Here is a 20,800-nt window from a genome sequence, read left to right on the forward strand (position 1 = left end):
ATCCTGCGAAAGAGCCCTTCAGGTTGACTTCTCTTTTTTCAATGTGATCAAAAGCTGATTCTTGTTTGAAAAGTCTGACAATCTGAAAATACACCCAAAGTCAGTCATGTCTCATCTGCACTGTTTGCACACCTCTGAGCACTTGTGTTTGCTCCAAGATCTTTGCAGTCTTTCTGCTATGTGGCTGCTTCACCCCAAACATCTGCTGCAGACAACCACACAGAGCCACTGGATAAAATTCAGAGCACCTCCTGCTGACTCTGAGGTCAGACTGCCAGGCAGAGCAGAAGGCAAAATGTTTAGCATCTATCCCTCCTTAGGCTTTGCTAACATCTTAGTTTCACAAGGTAAAATTGCCTCTATATTACTGTTTCTCTGAAACACTCTGAGTGTCTCAACTGAACTGTTTTTTTTTTCTTGTCCAACACGTCCCCTCTCTTCTGTTCTGAAGGTGATCAGTGCTAGCATATAGACTGGACATTTCACAAATTAATTTCTTACGTACTCTCCCAGTATCTGATTGCTGGTTGGTGAAGATCTGGTGTGAAATCAGATTGAAAAGGTACAAGTGACTGAGGATAGACAATGCACAGAAATAGTGTGTGTAGCCATTAGAAGCTTTTCAACTTCTTGTCTCAAAAATCTTTATACTTTTCTCTAAGTGACAGAATGTGAAACAGTTGTACAAAAAATCAAATGTTTGAAAACCTCACAAAATATAGAGGAAGAAGGTACATTAGGAACTGCTCAAACTACTGGCACCAAACTTTATTCTGATGTCTCTCAATATTACTGTAATTCTGTGTATGTATGTGCAATTTGAAGAGCAATGAGAATCGATTTTTGGTTAGATATGTTGTAACGTACACTACCCAGTTTCTCAGTAGTCCACACTTCCTTGCAATCAGTCTTGTTTATATAAATACTCCTGCATAGTGGCAAAAACTGTGATGGGTCACTTTCAGGCAACAACTGCAAATAAAGCTTAACTATTTTCATGGCAATATTCTGAAGAGCCTCTGCCTCAAATTCTTCTTACTTTTTACACCAGCTAAAGTTCAGCCAATCTATTATCCTTTTAAGTTGAGAGGAAAAGTAATGCACTCTCTTTTGTTTAATGTTCCAAATAAATTACTGAGATGTACTCTACAAAAAATGAATGAGAGATTATATAAGTGATTTCAACTTGCTTTTGGGGCTAAAATGATTAGTGCTGAACTCTACAAGTTTCTGAGACTGGACATGCCCTCCCCACTGTAACAGATGAATTGAGCATTAAATGTATTGTTGCCTGCCATACAAAGCAACTTCTTGCCCTTCGAAGTGACACTACCTTAAATAAAAAATACAAAATTAATTATAGGAGAGAACTTGTGTGGACTGTATCGATCAAACTCTGCTTCTTTCACATGTAAGTATTTACTGAGCCACTATAGGTGAAAGATTAGGTGTTGAGCATATAATGCTAGATAATACTCACAGCAACTGCCTCCAGGATTTGTTTAACAGCATCAGCAGCATCTCGTTCACTGTAGTAACCCTTTTCCACAATCCTACAAAAAAAGCAACAAAAGAAATTGTGTTCAGGATTATGCATTAAGGTAAATAATCCGTGCAGGCAAAAGCTTCTTTTAAAAAATGAGCTAGAAAACAATCAAATTTAAATACGATCAGGACTCTGGAGTGCCCCCCAAAGAATAGAAAGAAATGGTTTTGCAATTCAGGTTACTTTTGATTCTCAGTTAAATGAAAAACTGCAGATAAAAGATCCACTAGATAAGAAGTTCATAATATATGCACATTCAATTGAAAGGTTTTGTAATTTTTTCAAATTCAGGGAATTTGAATTACTGTCCGATAAAACTAGGTATCCCTTAGGAACTGTTTTTTCACTTTTATATTTAACGTAAACTTCCCTTCCTCCTTAATTATTTAGTTAGTTATTAACAAAAGCACTGTGCCATGCACATACAGACCCAATTTTTTCAAGGGAAAAGGTTGATGTAAAAATTGACTAGCTTCAACTTATCCCTCAAGTATAATGGACCGAACAACTGACTTTTTTTCCTCATCAGTACAAAAATGGAGTCTCTGTAGTCAAAGAAACACAGTTTTATTAAAACTAAAACTACCTTTGTTTTTTTTTTTTCTTCATAACATAAATAGCCAGTATGATATGTATATTTTGTATAGAAAATAAGTAATAGCTTTATTTTGTAAATGTGCTGACCATGTGAGCTTATGTTGAATTCAGTAGTATTTACGACTTCTGAAGATCCTGCAAAACTGGTGTTATTTCTACCTTTGCTTTTACATCAATTCAGTCTTGTAGAAATAAACAAAATCTCAACTTTATTCTTTGATAATGTTATCTCCCTGAAACTGTACCATGATATAAAAACATTAAGAAAAAAAATAATTTTCTGTGTTAGGATATTGTTCTGAAGTAGTGTATTTCAACATGTTGTATGCTATGCCGCATAGAAAGGGCAACAAAGGTGAATACAGATTTCTGGGTTGGTCTACCAAAGCCCAGCTTTGTTACTGTAATGCAGGATTTGCATCCCAAATTCTCCAAGAATTGCTATTACAGAACGAAACATTACATAAATGCACAGTTCAGTTAAACAGAGTCATTGAAAAATATAGATTTACACAATGACATATAAGAAGTTAATAAAAGAAGGATCTATCATTAACATGTACATGCTCCATTTAAGATATCCAACAGGTTTTCTTTACTAATGTATTTAACTACACACAAAAATTTTGAACTACAATAATTCTCCTTCAGAGAGTTACCTTAAACATCAGATCTTTGACCTGAAGTTTTGATTTTTTTACCACATTCATTTTTCAAAGTCCAAGAAAACAGAGACAGATGTTGTCTAGGAACAGAATCTGTGGTACCTATGAGATATTTTATAAAATGATCTCCTGCAAGCACACAAGCCAGTTTTACAAGACAATGCCCTAAAATCCCCATGAAGCAGGAGAGCAAGAAGCCTGTAACATCTGAAGCCAAAAGTTGCTGGAACGACCTTCTGCCTAAGAGTTCAGAAACAGACTCTTCCTGTGGCAAGAAGAACGTACTCTTTTCTCCCCACTTTCCCTGTTCTGCAGTATCTTTTTATCACTCCTCTTCTCTGAAGTAACAGACTCACATTGAGTTATCCTCAATGCAACTCCTTACAGCTTTACAAAAGCCGACAGAAAATGTGTTGACTAATGTACATGTGAAAAGCACTACTACATACTCATTAAAAGGTTAAGTGCAATAAAAAACAATGCAAAGATAATAATCCACCAGAAACAGATATATCAAGTGTGGCACTGTGGAAAATAGCCTATACAGGGATATTTCTAACAAGCTGCAATTACTTTACCTTAACAATAATGGTGCTCACAGATAACTAAGTCTGCATGTGGCATCAGTAGCAGCAAGCAACCACTCTCAAGCAGGATTTCTTCTATTTTGCCATGATTTCTTGGCTGCATAATTATTTTGCCTTATTTCTAGAACATTTTTTCTGGCAGCCCTTCAGCTACCATCACATACACAGTGCTTTACCTTTTTTTCATTTTGGCACCTCCAGCCCTTCCCCTGCATTGGTCATCTGTTTAAACCACCAGGTAAAGTTTTACTTGAACTTACCAGCACAAGGGTAAAACCAATAAAAGTTTACTCAATGAGACATTATGTTAGGCATTTAACTTCAAGTTTAGGAAAGAGATTACCAGAAATCACAAATTGCACAATAAAGCACTACATTATGCCTGAAACTAAGATTCCTCCTCAGCTATTTCAAGCTAAATCATCTTCCTCTGGTAGATCACACACTGAGACCTAAGCCTAGTGACCCTCTTGCTTGAGCCTTTGTTCCCCTAAATATACTGGTTTGGCTTCCTCCTCCTTTTTAATTCAAATAAAGCAATCAGTGTCAGCCAGCAGGTTCTTATCTGTAGCATCTATAAGCATTTCTGAGAATGTACATCTTGCCCACATTCCACTTTCCCCCTTCCCTGCTGGTATTTTGAGTGCTAACTTGCTCCTCCGATCATGGCACAAGAAGCATGTTAAAACACTGTCCTTGTTTTACAGGATTCCATGTATTAAAGACATTGACATAATCATTCTGTTAAGCCTACAACATTTAGTATGGCACAGGAGATCATAAAAAAAAATCAAATCTGGTCACAAGGTAGTAAAACCAAAAAGTACTGTATTAGTTCAACTCTCTACTTTCAAACTGCCACAGATTTTGGAATATATTTCACAGTGCACTGCAGCAAAGACAGGCATTGCTGTGGAAGTTCTGCATGTAGGCTGAGCTGCCAGGAGCGTGCTGGGCTTAATTACGCCATCACTCAGGCATACGTCCCCTGTGAATGGGCCACTCTGCCCAGGCCTCGAGTCCAAGAGCTGCAGGAAGCCCTTATGCACCTGACCTCAGAAACACCTGAGGGCAGAAGGTTTTAAGGTTTTAACAGGATTTGAAATTCTCTGATTTTCCAACATATGTGACTGAAGATTGGAGAAATATGTGGCAATGCAGTTACAATCAAATTTACATTTCTCCCTTTATCCAACAAATTTCTAATTTTACAATATGGTAACCCATCTCTTAAATGCAGCCAACTTCTTTTCCACTCAACAAAATCAAGGAAAATAGGAGGTTCTAGCTTCCTCTCAGTGCCCAACCAATGCAGGAAAGAAAATTACCAATTACCTGACTGCTGGAAACAAAAGAGACCAAAGAGATGCTCAAGACTGCCATCTTACCACAGAAGGTACAAGACCAGTCCACTCTGAGGTTAAAGAACTATATGTTGGTAAGGATAGGATACTGATCTCATTATTTACATTAAACATATAACAGAAGAAGTGCCCAGACCCTGAAGATGAAGCCATTGTGAATTTACACTTTGCAGTAAACAAATGTAATGAAGCATGGACCCATGTTTCAGGAAAGCAATAGAAGCCAACTGTAGAATTACTGTGCAATGCACATGACTTATCCGCTGATGCTACATGTGAATAACATGCACTGGCAAGCCAATTAGGGCTGATATCACATGCAGTTAACTTCCTAGGTTTTCAGAAGTCTGGAGTCCAGAGTTACTGAGAATACAAACCTAATTCTTAATTAGCAATAATTTAGCAAGTAGAAAACATAATCTTCTGTAACAGCAGTAAATGAAAATAGACATTCCTCTTGCTGAAGATGAAAATCTATTTCTAAGGACACTCCGCTTTAAAACCTGGCTATTAGGCAGTAAGGAAGAGTACTGAAAGAAAATTATCCTGTAGTTTTGGTCCTGTAATAATGCTGAGGGATCATCTGTGTATCTATTTTTTGCATCCTACCTGTGATAGTTTACATAGGACAAATGGTAGGTGTGCCAGTTTGCTTTATTATAACAACTCTCATACCTGAGACCAATGAAGCTTCTTTAAAATGCTTTTTCAATTTCAGCCTGCAGATTAACAATGACTCATTGCCCTTTTTTCCATAGCAGGAAGGAAACCTACAGAAATGTCTTATTTCATTATTATGAAAGCAAAACCAATTATTTATACCTAGTTTACAGAATGATCTTAAAGAAAAGCATGGATGAAGAAAGACTAAACCTTGGCAGAAAGGACAGAAAGACAATAACAGCAACGATAAGGAACTAATTAAATACTCTCTTTGATATGCAAATGAAAGAACCAGGTAGGCCAAAAGAGTGCTGGAGAGAAAAACTATGTGGAAGACAGCAGGGAATTAAGAAGAAGTGATACAGAAATGCTTAAAGCCAAAGGAAACAAAACAAAACCAAACCAACCAAATAAACCAACCAACCAACCAAACAAAAAACCCAACACCTTGGAAAAGCACTGAATTTTGGGTCACAACCAACCAAGAAATTCAAGACCACTTCAAATTGAAGATGACATTCTAGAGCAAGAAAAAATGCCATGTTGATGAAACAAATGACTCATATTCTAATTACATTTCTGTAGAATCACTTTTCACGCTTGTGTGTACACATTTCTTGAAATATGCTGATTCCATTGTTTACACTTGTAGACAGTGAGACCCACATCTAACAGAGTACGTACTGATGGATAGTAACTGCAGGTCTCCTAAAACACCACCTGTTTTAATCTTGTACATGTGAACATATTGAAGACAAATCCAGCTCTTTCTATAAAAAGAAGCAGGGAAGTGTTTCCTAAAGGTCCCTCACTCCTCCTTCCCACTACTGCTGGAGATGGAGATGCCCCTTGGGAACAGCCCCACTCCACATGGTGCCATGCACACCCAAGCCTGCCTGCAGACTCCAGTCACCCAGCAGAGCCCACCCCACCACGGCCCCGACTCACAGCCCATGGCCCCCCCACTAAAGCAATGATAATGCCCTCTCAGCTGCTGCTGAAGCTCAGAAGTGGAAAAGCCTTGTGCTATCAGGTGAAGGAGGTGTAACAAATTTAGTACAGAGCAAAACCACCCCCAGCGTCACACTGCCCAGCAAGCCTGTGGAAAAGGTATAATATATTTCTCGTGATGTATGCCCTCTTAAACACAGCAGGCAGTTGAAATTTGGCAGCTTCCACGTCATCATCAAACATATGTATGAATTCCAGTTTTTTCATAATTTGCAGTAAGGCTTGCCAACTTCCAGCCAGACTTTCTAGTATTTCTGTTCCCTGCAAGTACCGCAAGTTTTCTGGCCACACTTGCTCTACAGACACTTTATTAGTGGTAGAAAAAAAAAAAAAAAGAACAAGCATAGTCCTGTTAAACTAAACATATTTGATCTGAAAATCAATGAGGAAAGAGATGGGGAATCCCAATGAGTCATTTTAGAATCAATTTTCAGGGCAGTATTAAAATTATATTGATATACAATTTTACAGTTGAGTGGAATACATGTATCTGATGAGTAATGGCAAATATGTTAGGCAACAAGTGGAAACAATCAACCTCCTACAAAAACTAACAAGTGTTTCATCACAGAAGGACTAGGCATTGCGTTTGATTTTTCAATGACTAACAAAACCAAGGGCCAGATCTTTGCAAATCCAGCAAGAGAAACAGTGCTTCCACACATGCAGTGGTAAAAAAAACCAATCAAGCGCACCCAGCAACCTGCTTTAAACAAGCAGAGGACTCATCCAATGCCAGACTGGAATAGTCATTGATGGCACACACCTCCTCATGCAAGACTACCAGTATCTTAAAGTCTTGGTCAGCACTGGCAGGTGCCCTGGCAATGAGACCTCTCAGCTAAGACTAAGGAGGGGTTGTATGTCCTTCCCCAGGCAGCACAGTCTGCAGAGCCACTCCAAGTCTTGTGCTAGAACAGCTCCTCAAACTTGTAATCGAGAGTGCCTGGCTAGTGGGTAGAAAAAGCAACATGGAAGAGGAACCACATGACAGAAGAAATGGGAACTTAACCACCTCTCTCCCTGACCTTGAAACCAAACTCTCTTGTTTTTCTAGGGTATGGGAATCCAGAGCAATGACTATTCTTGCAATTTTAAACACAAGCTGTTCTCATGATTCCTTGTGATCAAGAGAATTTTAAATCTTACCCTACCCACTTTAACAAACTTACTGTTTCCTCCCCTACACTCTAAATGGACTAGTTCTCCTATTCTTAGCTTTACTTCTCTGCTTCCCTCCCACACAGGCCACCCTATCTATCCTCCAGCCTTGCCTTAAATCTGAGCACATAAAGTCTGTTTCTTGCTTTCCTTATCTCAGAGTGGTAAGTGCACTTAGTTTTATGCTAATAAATCTAAACAGTTACTCTAGAATTTGCAACATTTAGCCTCCCAAAATGGTAAAATTTTTACTTACTTTATCAGTTCCCAACATTGTTGGTTTTGTTTTTTTTTTTTTTCCCTACATGCCATATCTGTATTTGCTTTTTAGATCATCCTTTATAAAACTGCAATATCAAAAAAAGCCATCACTCTTTTTAGGGTCATTTTCACTCTGCCTCTAGCTAGCGTTTCTCCAAAACTCTTATACCACAGCATGCCAGTGGGCTGCATCCTGTAAAATCATGTATAGTCTCAAGCAAGACACTGGCCTACATAAACACAAGATCTGTTCCAATGTCAGGATGTGCTAAGAATTTTAAAAAATATTTGGTTTTATATAATAAATGTTAATCTACCTAAAATTCTTTGGTTGTCATAGAGATTTTTTCTGTACACAATCACTTAATTCTTATGTAAATTCTTACATTTCATTACAATGAAATTAAAAGATTTCTACAAAGTAAAGTGAGACTGAAAATTAGCAGGAAGAGGAAAAGAAAAGACCACTCTATTCAACAGCAGAAAGGTTTCCATGAGGAACACTTTCTCAATAAATTATTGATTCACATATCTATTGGCTCATAGCTGTAATGAGATGATTCTAAATCCTTGTTGCTTTGATGCATTTATTTAGTTAAAAAAGAAAGATTTCTCTCTAAATATTTACGTATTTTCCATAATACAGCATTGAAGAGTAATAAATATCAAAAAGTAACTCTGACTCAGTTTGCTGAGTCTCCCTTATTTTACGATCATTTTCATAATTCACTGCAAACTAGCTGTTACTAATGGCTCAAACTGCCTGCACATGATCTGAAGAAGGATAGTGGGAAATACAGAAATGGGTTTGGATCTGAATCAAAGTCAAACAAACTAGACGTTTTTCTTCAATACCTTGTTCAGAAATGAAATGCAGCATTGCAGTCATTCAGGAAAACTATATCCCATCCACCGTTATTAAGTAAGAGGCAGTTTCTGATAAATGCGTCATGCAGGAGAATTTAGAGAAAGTTTGCATGCTTCTTTTATCTCATACCAGGGTTTCTTTTCCCCTCTTTATTTCTTCTTCCTACACAGTGTTCCTACAACACTCACAGAACTAGAGGAATCTTGTAGGAAAATCAGGAATTATACAATAAAAGCCTGGGTAAGATTGAGCAAATGGCCTTACCTTCAAAAGTAAGATCCATGTGTCTGCAGTGAAATTAATAAGAACAGTCCTGTGCCCATCATTCTCAAAAAGACAGGTTCACCTTTCAGGAGCTTAATTTTAGCAGATTTTTTTTTTTTTTAAATAATAGTCTTTATTTCTAGATGTTGTGAAACCACAGTGTTCATGAACTAGCAGCTCAAACTTCTCTCTCAAACAAAAGTTTCTGTGTAAATGACTGTGTGAGGCAATGCAACAAACTGAATTATTTCAGCATTTCACAGCTCCTGTCTGGTGAGCAACAGGGAGGGGGCAAAGAGAAGCATTGTTGGCAGCTTGCAAAGAAGGCAGTGGCCTGGAGAGAGGGAAGGAGCAGCACTGAAGATACTAACGAAGACACTCTGACAAGAACCAGTGAGGCTTCCATTGGATTTCTTTGTCTAGCTAAGGGTACCACGTTATAAGATGGATGTGGGAACTTGAAGGAGGTTCAATGAACAGTAATTGACACAAAAAACACATGACCAGGGATGAAAGTTTACAGGGACTGTGAATATATAGTATTCTGCAGTCTTCCATTGCTTGAAAGTTTGCCATAAACTAAGAAGTATTCACCTTCTCTCTATCTGCTGGGAACAAGGCATACAGATTCGGGCCAAATTTGCAGAAAGAAAGTTTTTCCTAATATTGCATCTGAATGCATTTATTGTACCAGACTGAAGAGTCACTAGTATAGTGAAGATAAGAAGATAACAGAAGTGTTTAAGAAACAAAACCCAAGACCATGAATCTCCAAGGATGGTTGAAGGATAGTGTCTGAGCTAAGGTGGACAGCCAGCCCTTTATGCCAAACCAGCACAGATGTACCTGCCAGGACAATTTAAACACATTGCCCTGGAACTCACTCTGGTACATTGCTTACTTCCCTTCAAGAATGAAACAAATGGCCATCAAATTCTGAAACTGGGCACTGCTTGCATAACATACGTTGTGCTTATATGCCTCTATGTTACAATTCATAAGCTTATTCACATCATTGTTATTATTCAGCTCAGGATTATTTCGTGTTCACCTGTTCCAGTCCTCCTTTGGTGGCCTTGGCACCTCTTACAGTGCATGAATGTGTGATACATTACTTACTGCAGCAGCTGAAGTTCAGTGTTGAACTGAGAAGTACATTGTTTGAAAAAGATTCACTTTTCAGGCTTTCATAAAAAAACAAAACAAAACAAAACAAAACAAAACAAAATCACAATTTAACTATCATTTAGGACAAGCATTTTGGGGCTCCAAATATTTAGGATAACTGTATTTCTTCCTAAAATATTCTTGTTTCCCTTTATACTCTCATCATGATGTACATAGAAAAAGCAACGAGAGACAAAATGTACAAAGCCCTCACATCCTAAGTGATTTTATAATCTCAAGGAAGGTGTTGAATTAAGGCACAGAAGACACACCATTAGCTTTCAAGTCAGTCAGAGACTTCCTGCATACATACGTGTAGGCTACAGCTATATAGGCTGTAGGTATGTATACCTCAACTTGTCACTTGCACAGGGCTGTTAAAACCTCTCTGCATTTCAAAAAAATATGAAAGCTACATTTGTTGATAATTCAGGAGATCAGTTATGTCTTGAACAGCTTCCTATTTAATTTAACAGAAGTATCTCTCCTAGTCTGCCTGGCATCCAGACCATGCGTATCTATATCACAGCAAGGAGGCTATGACAAAAAAACAAGAAAACATACGTCAGAGATGCTCTGATCAGAAGTAGTCTTGGTATTAAGAATACATAGCACACTAAAGAGCTTCACAGGGACTGATACGTCCTACCTCCAAAAGGCTTGCCCAGTTCCCACAGTGGGCTAGCAACATACAGGCTGGTCCCAACTAGGATACACCCATGCTAACAATTCCTGAAAAGGTATCTCAAGTAACAACAACAAAAGGCAAGAGGACATTTTAAATTAATTTTTTTTTTTAAATAAAAAGCCTTCCACAGTGGAGTTAAGAACCAGGTGAGTTTAATGTCACATCAGTTCACATTTAAAAAGTAGCAGGAAGCCAGACAGTATTATAATTGCACCATCATCATTTCTGGAGTCATTTAGTAATTCATAAAGCTGCAAGTTTATTTTCTCTGGAACCTAGTGTTTCACCTAATTAACCACACTGTAAGTAGTGTCCTATGCACAAACATTTACAAAAAATCATTTGTATTTCTCATTCTGAAGAGAATAATGTAGTTGGCAGATACTGACTTAGAGTAATTCTGTCCAGTGACAAAAGATAAGGCACTGACCACAAAAAAGTGTAAGGGCATTATTACAACTCTGTACAGGAAGGAAATACTAAATTACATTGGAAAGGCTACAAACGAGCATTAACGCACAATTCTTTATTTATTCTTACATCACTGTTTTTTATCATTACTGCAGCTGAAATCAGGAGACACTAAATGAGCTATTCTAACATCAGGGAGCACTTTTTCCCAGAGCTAATTTGTGTGTTGTCTTCTGATTTCAGAGAATAGAGCATAATTACTGTAGTCAAGACTTCCCCGCCCCCCCGCCCAAGTCCTGAGTGAGAGGACTGTAACTTCCTCATGTGAAATAGAGTCCAAAGGACTACTCTGACCCCTGTGCAGAAGACAGACTGCCACTACACAAAGAAATCAGAGCTCAGAAACAAACAAAAGATGCTACTCTGTCATTAGTTTATAAAAGACCTCCATTTTAGGACTGATTAATTCCTTGATTCTTTTTGATGTTCCTTAGCATTCTAATTTCCCCAAGCAGAAACAAGGTGTGCCTGAAGCCTGGAAGGCTTCAGGAAATTTTGTCTGTGAGAGCTAATCATTCACACATCTCTTAAAAAGTCAAGTTCTTTGGAAAAAGTAATTAATTTCTTTATTAATTTATGTTCCACAAAAGAATATCATAGTAGCTTGAATCTATATTTCAGAGGGACTTATATGAAATTTGAAATAGAAGTGCCTCGACAAACTGTCAGCTGTAAGCAATATTTTTAGACAATGCTTGGTACCCTTAATAAGAAGAAAGAAACAGAAGAGTTTGTGGTCAAGAGGCCGAAGTACAGACAAGGAGAATGTATGCATAGACGGTATCATTCGAAGCTGAAAAAAGAGAGAGTCTAACTATTCTTATGAACCTGCAGGAATTCTGCCTAAAATGAGGTTAAAGTAGAGTAGACATTTTGTGCTGCAAAACATGGCTGGTTTGCATGCACTTCAACCATGCATGTCTGTTTTAAACATGCAGGAATGGAAGAGAAGGGCCAAGCAAATGTCAAAGACCTATGTTCCAGCACTGGGCTGAAGACATGCCATCTAGAAAGAACTAGAATATCAGTTAATATAGAGTTACTGCATTTTTCTCTCTGTTTTGGTCTGTTCGTCCATTGGTCTATCTTACTTCAAAAGCTCTTTGTGTCAATGCTCACCTACTTGGTTGGCAAAAACCATCATGCAAACTGGCAATAAATATTCTAATTTACACAAACTTTTCCAATTTAATGTAGAGTTACATTTGTTTTGTTTGGGATGGTAGAATATTATATGTCAAGGTATGACCTACAATGTGATTTATGAAGTCTAGGAAACAGATTTATTTTTAAAAATAAAATCAAAACCAACCTTATTTCAGCTGCATTAACTCAGATGATACTTTTGTTTCGATTTATCTCCTTTTGGGTAACACAACTGAAAAACTGTCAGAATGAAAGCTGATTCTAGTAATAATGTGGATGATTTGACAGAAATATTAAGTATGGTGAAGGAAGTGAATAATTTTATTACCCAGAACTTCTATGTTAGAGTGGGGTGAAACCAGCACATCAGCAATGCTAACAGGCTTCTAGAAAACTAATCAGATCTTGGGTTATTTATAAAATTTTCTTCATGAGGGGAACATGTACATGAAAGAACTCACTCATCTGCAGCTCAGATACTGTTCAAAAGTGGACATCTCAGACAGCAGAAAACTAGAGCAATAAAACAGTTGATATAAAAAGTACCAGAATATTATCAGCATTAGCAGTAACAGCAATGGAGATGTTTACAGTAAGGAGAGCAGATGTGTTTGTGTCATACATCTAGTCGTATCATTTACTGACAGCTATTTTGAAAGAGGCATAAGCATAAATCCTCCAGAGCACAAAAATTGCTTTGCTGCCTGTCTGTGGAGAGTGGTTTACAAAGTCATGTAGCTGTGCTCTGAACATAAAAGGTACTTAAAACCCTGGCCACATTGGGGTCCTGCTTGCCCACATGCTCTCTCTACAGGTCTTGTCTCGAGGACAACCATGGGGTGTATCTCAAGACAGGGTCACAGCTCTCCCTCCACACCTGACACAACCACACTACGCAGCAGGAGATTTTTCCAGGGTCGTTTTGCTTTCTCCTGGGACAGGAGTCATGGAAGCACAAGAGGAAAGAGTGCACAAGGCCTCTCTGTAAGTCAGAACATTTCCTTCATGCATGATAAAAAGATGTATGGATTGCAAGGATTAAGCACAAGAGGGGAAGTCTTCTCTAAGGCAGAAAGCTAAATTTCCCCTTCCTAAAACTCAGAGAGAAGCCATTGTAAAGCACAATGCATGTGTAAATCCTTCAGCCCAGCTGAAAGAGAGGAAAGGGGCAGCTAATGCTTAATTGGAGTGACTAGTGCAAATATCTCAGCTGACTATTTAAATTATTTTGGTTTAAGGCTGAAGAGTGAAGTAATACTCCTAATACTAACTTAAAAACTGAAAATAGTTTATTAGGTTTTTTTTTCCAAATCAGAGATCAGAGAGGACTCTATTGCCAAAGTTTCCAGTTCTGTTGTACATGGAGAAAAGGAAGATGCTGAATTTAGAAGACCTCCACGGTATTAGTGCTCATTTGTAGCATCACAAGGGGGCACCGCAATTCTAGGAAGTGACTAAACGGCTTCTCATCAGGAAATGACAGACAGCTCATCCCAGCCACACTACTGGATTAAGAATACAATTTTTTGGGAAAGATAATACGATAGCTCAAATCCCATCATCACTGATGAGTGTAGATTAGAGATGATGTAAATGCCTTAATATTAAATCCTAGTTTCATCAGATAATGCAATTCCACACCCTGGATCCCACAAGGTCTTTTATCTTCAATTCTGCTACCACACAGATGGTTGCTGCTCAGGAACCAACCATTTCACTGCATATTTGTGTTTTCCCTTTGTAAACACTTCTCACCGAAGACTTCTATAGAGTATCCAGCTGTCCTGGAAACCACCCAACCAAACCAAACCAACCACCCAACTGCGTGGATCTATAGAGGCTACATGAAGGGTAACATCTTGCACAGGATCCTCTCTAGCTCGGGACTGGATGCTCACTGGTTGTTTAACTTGCAGCAGCACGTTTCCCCTGATCGTTTTGGCTGAGTACTGGGAGTGTATGCACCTTTCATCTGTCTAACTAAAGATGTTACAGGGGCACCCACTTTTATTGTTATTGTTCAGAAATAGAAGGTTGTAGATATGACCATGGTACAAAAAATAGTATGCTTTTGTTTTCTCAAGTCAAAGGTACTTTCATTCTGAATCTTTGATGTGTATTTGTATAACAGTCTTCTAAAATACTAAACTTTAGTTACAGAAGAAGGAAGATCAAATAACCTGTCCTCACATGAGCTATAAATCATCAATGCTAGTGACTTAACTGCTTTACTCAAGCCAGCATCAAAAGCTTTTCCTATCCTCTCTTGCTCTAAAAAAACAAATCCCTACCAGTAAAATATATTACAAAATTATTTTGCTTTATGCATATGCACCTACACTACAAGCATGTGCAGCCTCATGAGCAAACTCAATAGTCATATTGCAGAACCTTTGTAACAAAAACAGAGGTAGTAAAGCATTTGACACAGTCTCCCACAGCATCTTTACAGCTGAACTGAAGGAGTGCAGTCTGGATGATCGGGTAGTGAGGTGGACTGGGAACTGGCTGAAGGAAAGAAGCCAGAGAGTTGTGATCAATGGGGCAGAATCTATTTGGAGGCCTGTATCTAGTGGAGTGCCTCAAGGGTCGGTACTGATACCAGTACTATTCAATATATTCATCAACGACTTGGATGAGGGAACAGAGTGCACTATCAGCAAGTTTGCTGATGACACCAAACTGGGAGGAGTGGCTGACACACCAGAAGGCTGTGCTGCCATCCAGCGAGACCTGGACAGGCTGAAGAGTTGGGCGGGGAGAAATTTAATGAAATATAACAAGGGCAAGTGTAGAGTCTTGCATCTGGGCAGGAACAACCCCAGGTTTCAGTATAAGTTGGGGAATGACCTGTTAGAGAGCAGTGAGGGGAAAGGGACCTGGGGGTCCTGGTGGACAGCAGGATGACCATGAGCCAGCACTGTGCCCTTGTGGCCAGGAAGGCCAGTGGCATCCTGGGCTGTATTAGAAGGGGGGTGGTTAGTAGGTCCAGAGAGGTTCTCCTCTCCCTCTATTGTGCATTGGTTAGACCGCATCTGGAATATAGTGTCCATTTCTGGGCCCCTCAGTTCAAGAAGGACAGGGAACTGCTGGAGAGAGTCCAGTGCAGGGCAACAAAGATGATGAAGGGAGTGGAGCATCTGCCTTATGAGGAAAGGCTGAGGGAGCTGGGTCTCTTTAGCTTGGAGAAGAGAAGACTGAGGGGTGACCTCATTAATGATTATAAATATTACAAAAAAGGGTGAGGATGGAGCCAGGCTCTTCTCAGTGACGACCAACGGTAGGACAAGGGGTAATGGGCTCAAACTGGAACAAGAGGTTCCACTTAAATATGAGAAGAAACTTCTTCTCAGTGAGGGTAACAGAGCACTGGAACAGGCTGCCCAGGGAGGTTGTGGAGTCTCCTACTCCGGAGACATTAAAAACCCACCCTGACACATTCCTATGTAACCACATCTAAGTGTTCCTGCTCTGGCAGGGGGACTGGACTAGATGATCTCTTGAGGTCTCTTCCAATCCCTAACACTCTGTGATTCTGTATGATTTATAAATACAATGAATACCAAAGAGGATTTCATTGTTACTCTGCTTATGAAATTTTTATCTGGCAGAACGCTATTCTCCTGGCAGGCTGATTGTGTCCTACCATATTTTATGATGACCTTTCCATGCAATTTTGTCAGTTCTTCCTGCCTTCTGTCTGTTCTAGCACACCCTGGTGCTATGCACCTGCTGAGCTCTTTCTTTCAATAGTGTGTGCTCTTTAGAATTCACTGAAAATTTCCTCTACTTTCAACTCATGTATCCTTTCCAAAAAAAAAATCTCATGATAACTGCATTTCCAAACACATTTTTAAGCCAACTCCTGCATATATTTACTCATGCTAATAAACCATATGCTGATGCAATAATTCCAGTAATTACTAACACTGGGATTATATGCAGAGAATAAACCTGCACTATAACATACCGGGGAAGGTACCAAGTCAGATGCACACAGCCAACTTACCTGTCAAATAGTTCTCCACCTGTAACCAATTCCAGAACCAGACTGATTTCTGTAGGAGTCTCAAATATCTCCTTCAGTTTTATCTGGTAAAAGAAACAAAAAAGATTCATTTTGCTTATTTGTCTTGCTGAGCATACCACAGGCCCATACTCCTCATACTTCAGCAACCTCTATAACACAGGAGTTTAAGAGGCTGCTTTCATTAGTGCTTGTCAACACCTGTCTGGAAATCTTTCAGAGCAACTGAATGTAAGACCTTCCCCACCTTCCAAGGACTGACCACACCAACTTCCCCTTTCATTTATGTTTTTTTTTTTAATAGGTTCTCACTCAACTCTGTCAGAACATCAATAATTTTTTTTGAAGTGTAAGTATAATTCAACAGCCTTTCATAAGGAGCTGCTAATGTGCTCATGAGGAGAACCAAAAGCTTTAGTCCAGGACTCTCCCAAGTCCGTATAGGTGAAGTACAACAGTCATTTCTCAATAATAGAAAGAATTAAAAAAACAACCAACCACCCTCCCCCCCAAACAAAAACAAATCAAAAAAACAAACATCAGCAAACATCTAAAGAAACAAATGTGGAGTGAAAGAATAAGGCTAAACTTACAATGTTTGGATGCGAAAGGCGAAGAAGAACTCCGATTTCTGTGCGGACAATCTTCTTGTCTACCTGGTTAAAAGTGGGGAGGGAAAAAATGAAAAAAATATTTTTGTATTCACCATAGAAACTTTTAACTGCATCACAGGAAAATGTCTATGAACAGCACTTTGAGATGTTCTGGGAGAAGAAGTAGATGTGATACACACAAGTCAAATATACTGTGAGGAGTAATTTTCCTTTAACATGAGACAGATACTATAACAGAAAAACATCTGCATCTAGCAAAATGATTACAAATGCACATGTACAAGTCACACAAGAAGTGTATTATAGGAAAGAAATCTGAAAAATGTGATAAAATTCCTATTTTTACTCAAGTACTGCCCTTATATACCACTACTTACGTTGGTTGAGTTTATGCCATGTTCTTCAGCAGATGTACTGGAAAAAGGTTTCACACACAGGATGTGCACATCAAAGCAGTGTAACATACTGCTTAGAACAAAAAAGTGATGCAAAGGTCAAACACACCCAGCCACGGGGAGGGTATCAGATTTAAGTTTCACTTGTTTCAGACACATCAGACAGAATGGTCTATTAATGCAAAAGACTATCGGTTTGGTTAAACCTCTGAGAGAATTAGCCCTCACCTTCCCAAATTGCAGTCTGTAAAAATCCAGGAACAACCTATGTCCTGTTGGGGGACACCAGTCTTTTCTCACAAGAAATGCAGACCTAGGAAGTGTTTCATTCAGGAAAGACAACTGCAGCTCTCCCAGTACTTGAATGTTTAAGCAACTAAATGAAAATGCTTGTAAGCAAATTATACATGCATTTATGTTGCTATGGTAATTGATACACTTATGAAGAAACTATCTGGTTTGTAAATATTCTCAAAAACCCTAGAGAAATCCTACACTGGTGACCATTATAAACATATTTCTTCTATAGCACTCTTCAGCTCAGGGATTATGAAATCAACGAGAATCAGCAAGTTAAGTCTCTATCCATTCCAAACCGATGACACAGATGACGTCAAGCATAACATTTTGAAGGCGGTTGTGTGGGTTTTTTCAGAGAAGGATTTTTAATCAAACATGTATTTTGGTTTTGTGTATTTTTCATCATATGGGAAAAACAATTACAATACATAAACCTTTAAAAAGGACATAAAACCACCTTAAAATTCTTAGTGAGGAAGACATATGCTTAGAAAAAAAGATCCCCCCTTTTTTTAATCACCTGAAAGAGGAGATATACTTCTCAGGTTTGTTTGGTTTTTTGTTTTTTTTTTTTTTTTTTTTCCCCAGCAACAACAAAATCCAAGTATCAGTCACAGTTGGAACTATAGGATAGGCATTGATTCTCCCTTTGTGTCAGTCAGGAATGACTCCATGTTAGTAATGCCATGGTGCTCTGAGAGTGGTGTAAATGAAAACAAGGAAAGAAGGAAAGAAGGAAAGAAGGAAAGAAGGAAAGAAGGAAAGAAGGAAAGAAGGAAAGAAGGAAAGAAGAGAGGGAGGGAGGGAGGGAGGGAGGGAGGAAGGAAGGCAGGAAGGAAGGCAGGAAGGAAGGAAGGAAGGAAGGAAGGAAGGAAGGAAGGAAGGAAGGAAGGAAAGCTTTGTACAGATTCAGAGCATGTGAGAAGCAACAGAAAGCAAAACTCAAACAGGAGTGAAATATTCCATCACCTGAACACCTATTTGGAGATAAAGAACATGGTCTATAACTAAATCTTCACAGGTAAACACCTGCCCTGGGATCAAACACAGCATAAGCTCTGTGACTATGAAAGGCTTTATAAACTTTTCGCTTTCTACCCCAAATGCAAATTTTTCTTCACTCTTATCTGCTACATAAATACAGAGCAACAGGTTGAAGAGCGGTCTCGTCTGCAGTTTTCTGAAAATGCTGTGTATGCCAGTCTTAGTTTCAACATCCCCTTCCCATCAGTGCCGTTATTCAACTCCGATTTACATTTGTGAGTGCAAATACACAGCCAGGAGCTCCAGAGTTCACTGCTGGGTAGCAAGGGGCTCTTGATGATTCAGAGAGTAATACACATCTAGACTGTCTTCATACACTTTGCATCTCAGACAGAATCAGAAAAAATACAATATTGCATGGACAGACATTTACTTGGGAGAGCTGTTTAGACTGATCAATTTACCATATCCAAAAGCACCACTACAAACTGAACAATCTACAGTTTGTGTTCTGCAGTTCTGAAAATGTTTGCACATCAAGCATGCCTGGCAACAAACATGGAAAAGGCTGTCCAAATTCTAAAGATGCTTCATTTTGGCACTGAGCAGTTATAACTGAGAAACTATAGAGGTGTCTCCTCATCTTGCAGGTGGCAACAAACTAAGATAAAAAGTGAACTGAGACTCAGTTTCAGATCCTTGACTTCCTAGACATTTACTATGCAGCTGTAGGTGAGTCCCTCTGTGATCTAGTTCCTGACCCGACACAAACCAGTTGACTTTCATAATACTTTCTCAGGTAGCAGTATGACAAAAAAGGTACCTAAAAATTCAAGATGCTAAGATGCAATGGAAAAAATGCCACAGCTAAACACTTTGGAATGTTACATATTTATAAGAAACCTGGGAAACGGCTATAGGGATAGGTTTTACAAAAGAAGCGTGCATGTATAAGTGATATGAATCATTCCAGAGTAAATGCAGCTGCGTATGTAGCCATACCATTTTATTAGAGCAGCCTGTTTTATCACATTGTATTTTCTTACTTTCTCCTAAACTAAGTATAGAGCTATACCAACACTTACCTTGTTTTGGCTCCTTCCAACAAAATGTACTTACTTACATCAGGGCCAAATTTGGCCTGTTTTGGCCAGCAGTGTCAGCAATCAGTAGTATCAGTAGTCTCAGTAGTATCAGCAATTCAATCATTTACATTCCTGGCAGACATTATTTGATATGATGACAGGCATTTCACTCTATAGCGTATGTTGCTAAAGTAACAAATTTTAAAATTGAGATAATTTAACCAAAATATCCTATTACCACAAATGTTTGGGCAAATTAAGTTCTGCTAGATCAAATAAAGTGGTCTGATTTGTGTAGAGGTAATAACTGACCAAAATGAAGCTGCAGAACTGTTTATTTTTGTCTTCTCTTTGGATGTAATTTAAACATGCACTAGAATATGTAACAATTCATCTGAACTTTCCTTAAATTAACATTACTCATAGGAGCATTAGTGAGACCTTTGTGAGTATATTGCAGTCAATAATAATTACGTCAGTAGAACCAGTTGTTTGAGAATAGAAAAACAATCAAATGTTAATTTTCAGATGTTTTCAGGTTCCATCAGTTTAGTGATTATCCCACTATAAGCTTCCCTCATTCTCCACATTTATCTTTTCTAAATGGACTAGAGCATGCTTTTGGTCAAACATTTCATTAGTATAATGTGATTTCTACTTAAAAGATTACTTTTCTCTATGTGCAAATCTTTAACTAATGCAGGTACCAGATTGTGCAAATGACTGGTTGGGTGATTTTAACACTTGTACTATTTTACTGAGCTGTATTTTCAGTTTGTGAACTTTAAACTGCAAACAATCAAGAGGCATTTGCTGTTACAAGCCTACGAAACAGCATTCTGCTGTGGTACATCCTTGTCAATTTGAGAAGTCATTTGCCAGGTAATCCAGAAATACTTATTTATCAGTTCTTCACCACTGATGCTAGGCATAAAA

At 38.5% G+C, this 20,800-nt stretch overlaps 1 protein-coding gene across 5 annotated transcripts in view; it reads right to left on the minus strand.

The window, feature by feature from the left end:
• The window catches only part of CAMK4 (calcium/calmodulin dependent protein kinase IV), a 171,428-nt gene that overhangs the window by 63,693 nt on the left and 86,935 nt on the right, over positions 1 to 20,800 (minus strand). For 3 of the 5 annotated variants that reach the window (XM_065045415.1, XM_005506235.4, XM_065045417.1), the window contains 3 exons: positions 17,080 to 17,142; positions 16,469 to 16,551; positions 1,481 to 1,553 (listed from right to left, as the gene is read on the minus strand). In XM_065045415.1, coding sequence (XP_064901487.1) covers positions 1,481 to 1,553; positions 16,469 to 16,551; positions 17,080 to 17,142 — 219 coding nt within the window. Of the gene's footprint in view, positions 1 to 1,480; positions 1,554 to 16,468; positions 16,552 to 17,079; positions 17,143 to 17,477; positions 17,580 to 20,800 lie in introns of those variants that run through there. The other 2 variants (XM_065045416.1, XM_065045419.1) reach the window with 2 other exon arrangements.

This window comes from Columba livia, chromosome Z (assembly GCF_036013475.1).
Source record: "Columba livia isolate bColLiv1 breed racing homer chromosome Z, bColLiv1.pat.W.v2, whole genome shotgun sequence".
In the NCBI taxonomy this organism is placed as follows: domain Eukaryota; kingdom Metazoa; phylum Chordata; class Aves; order Columbiformes; family Columbidae; genus Columba; species Columba livia.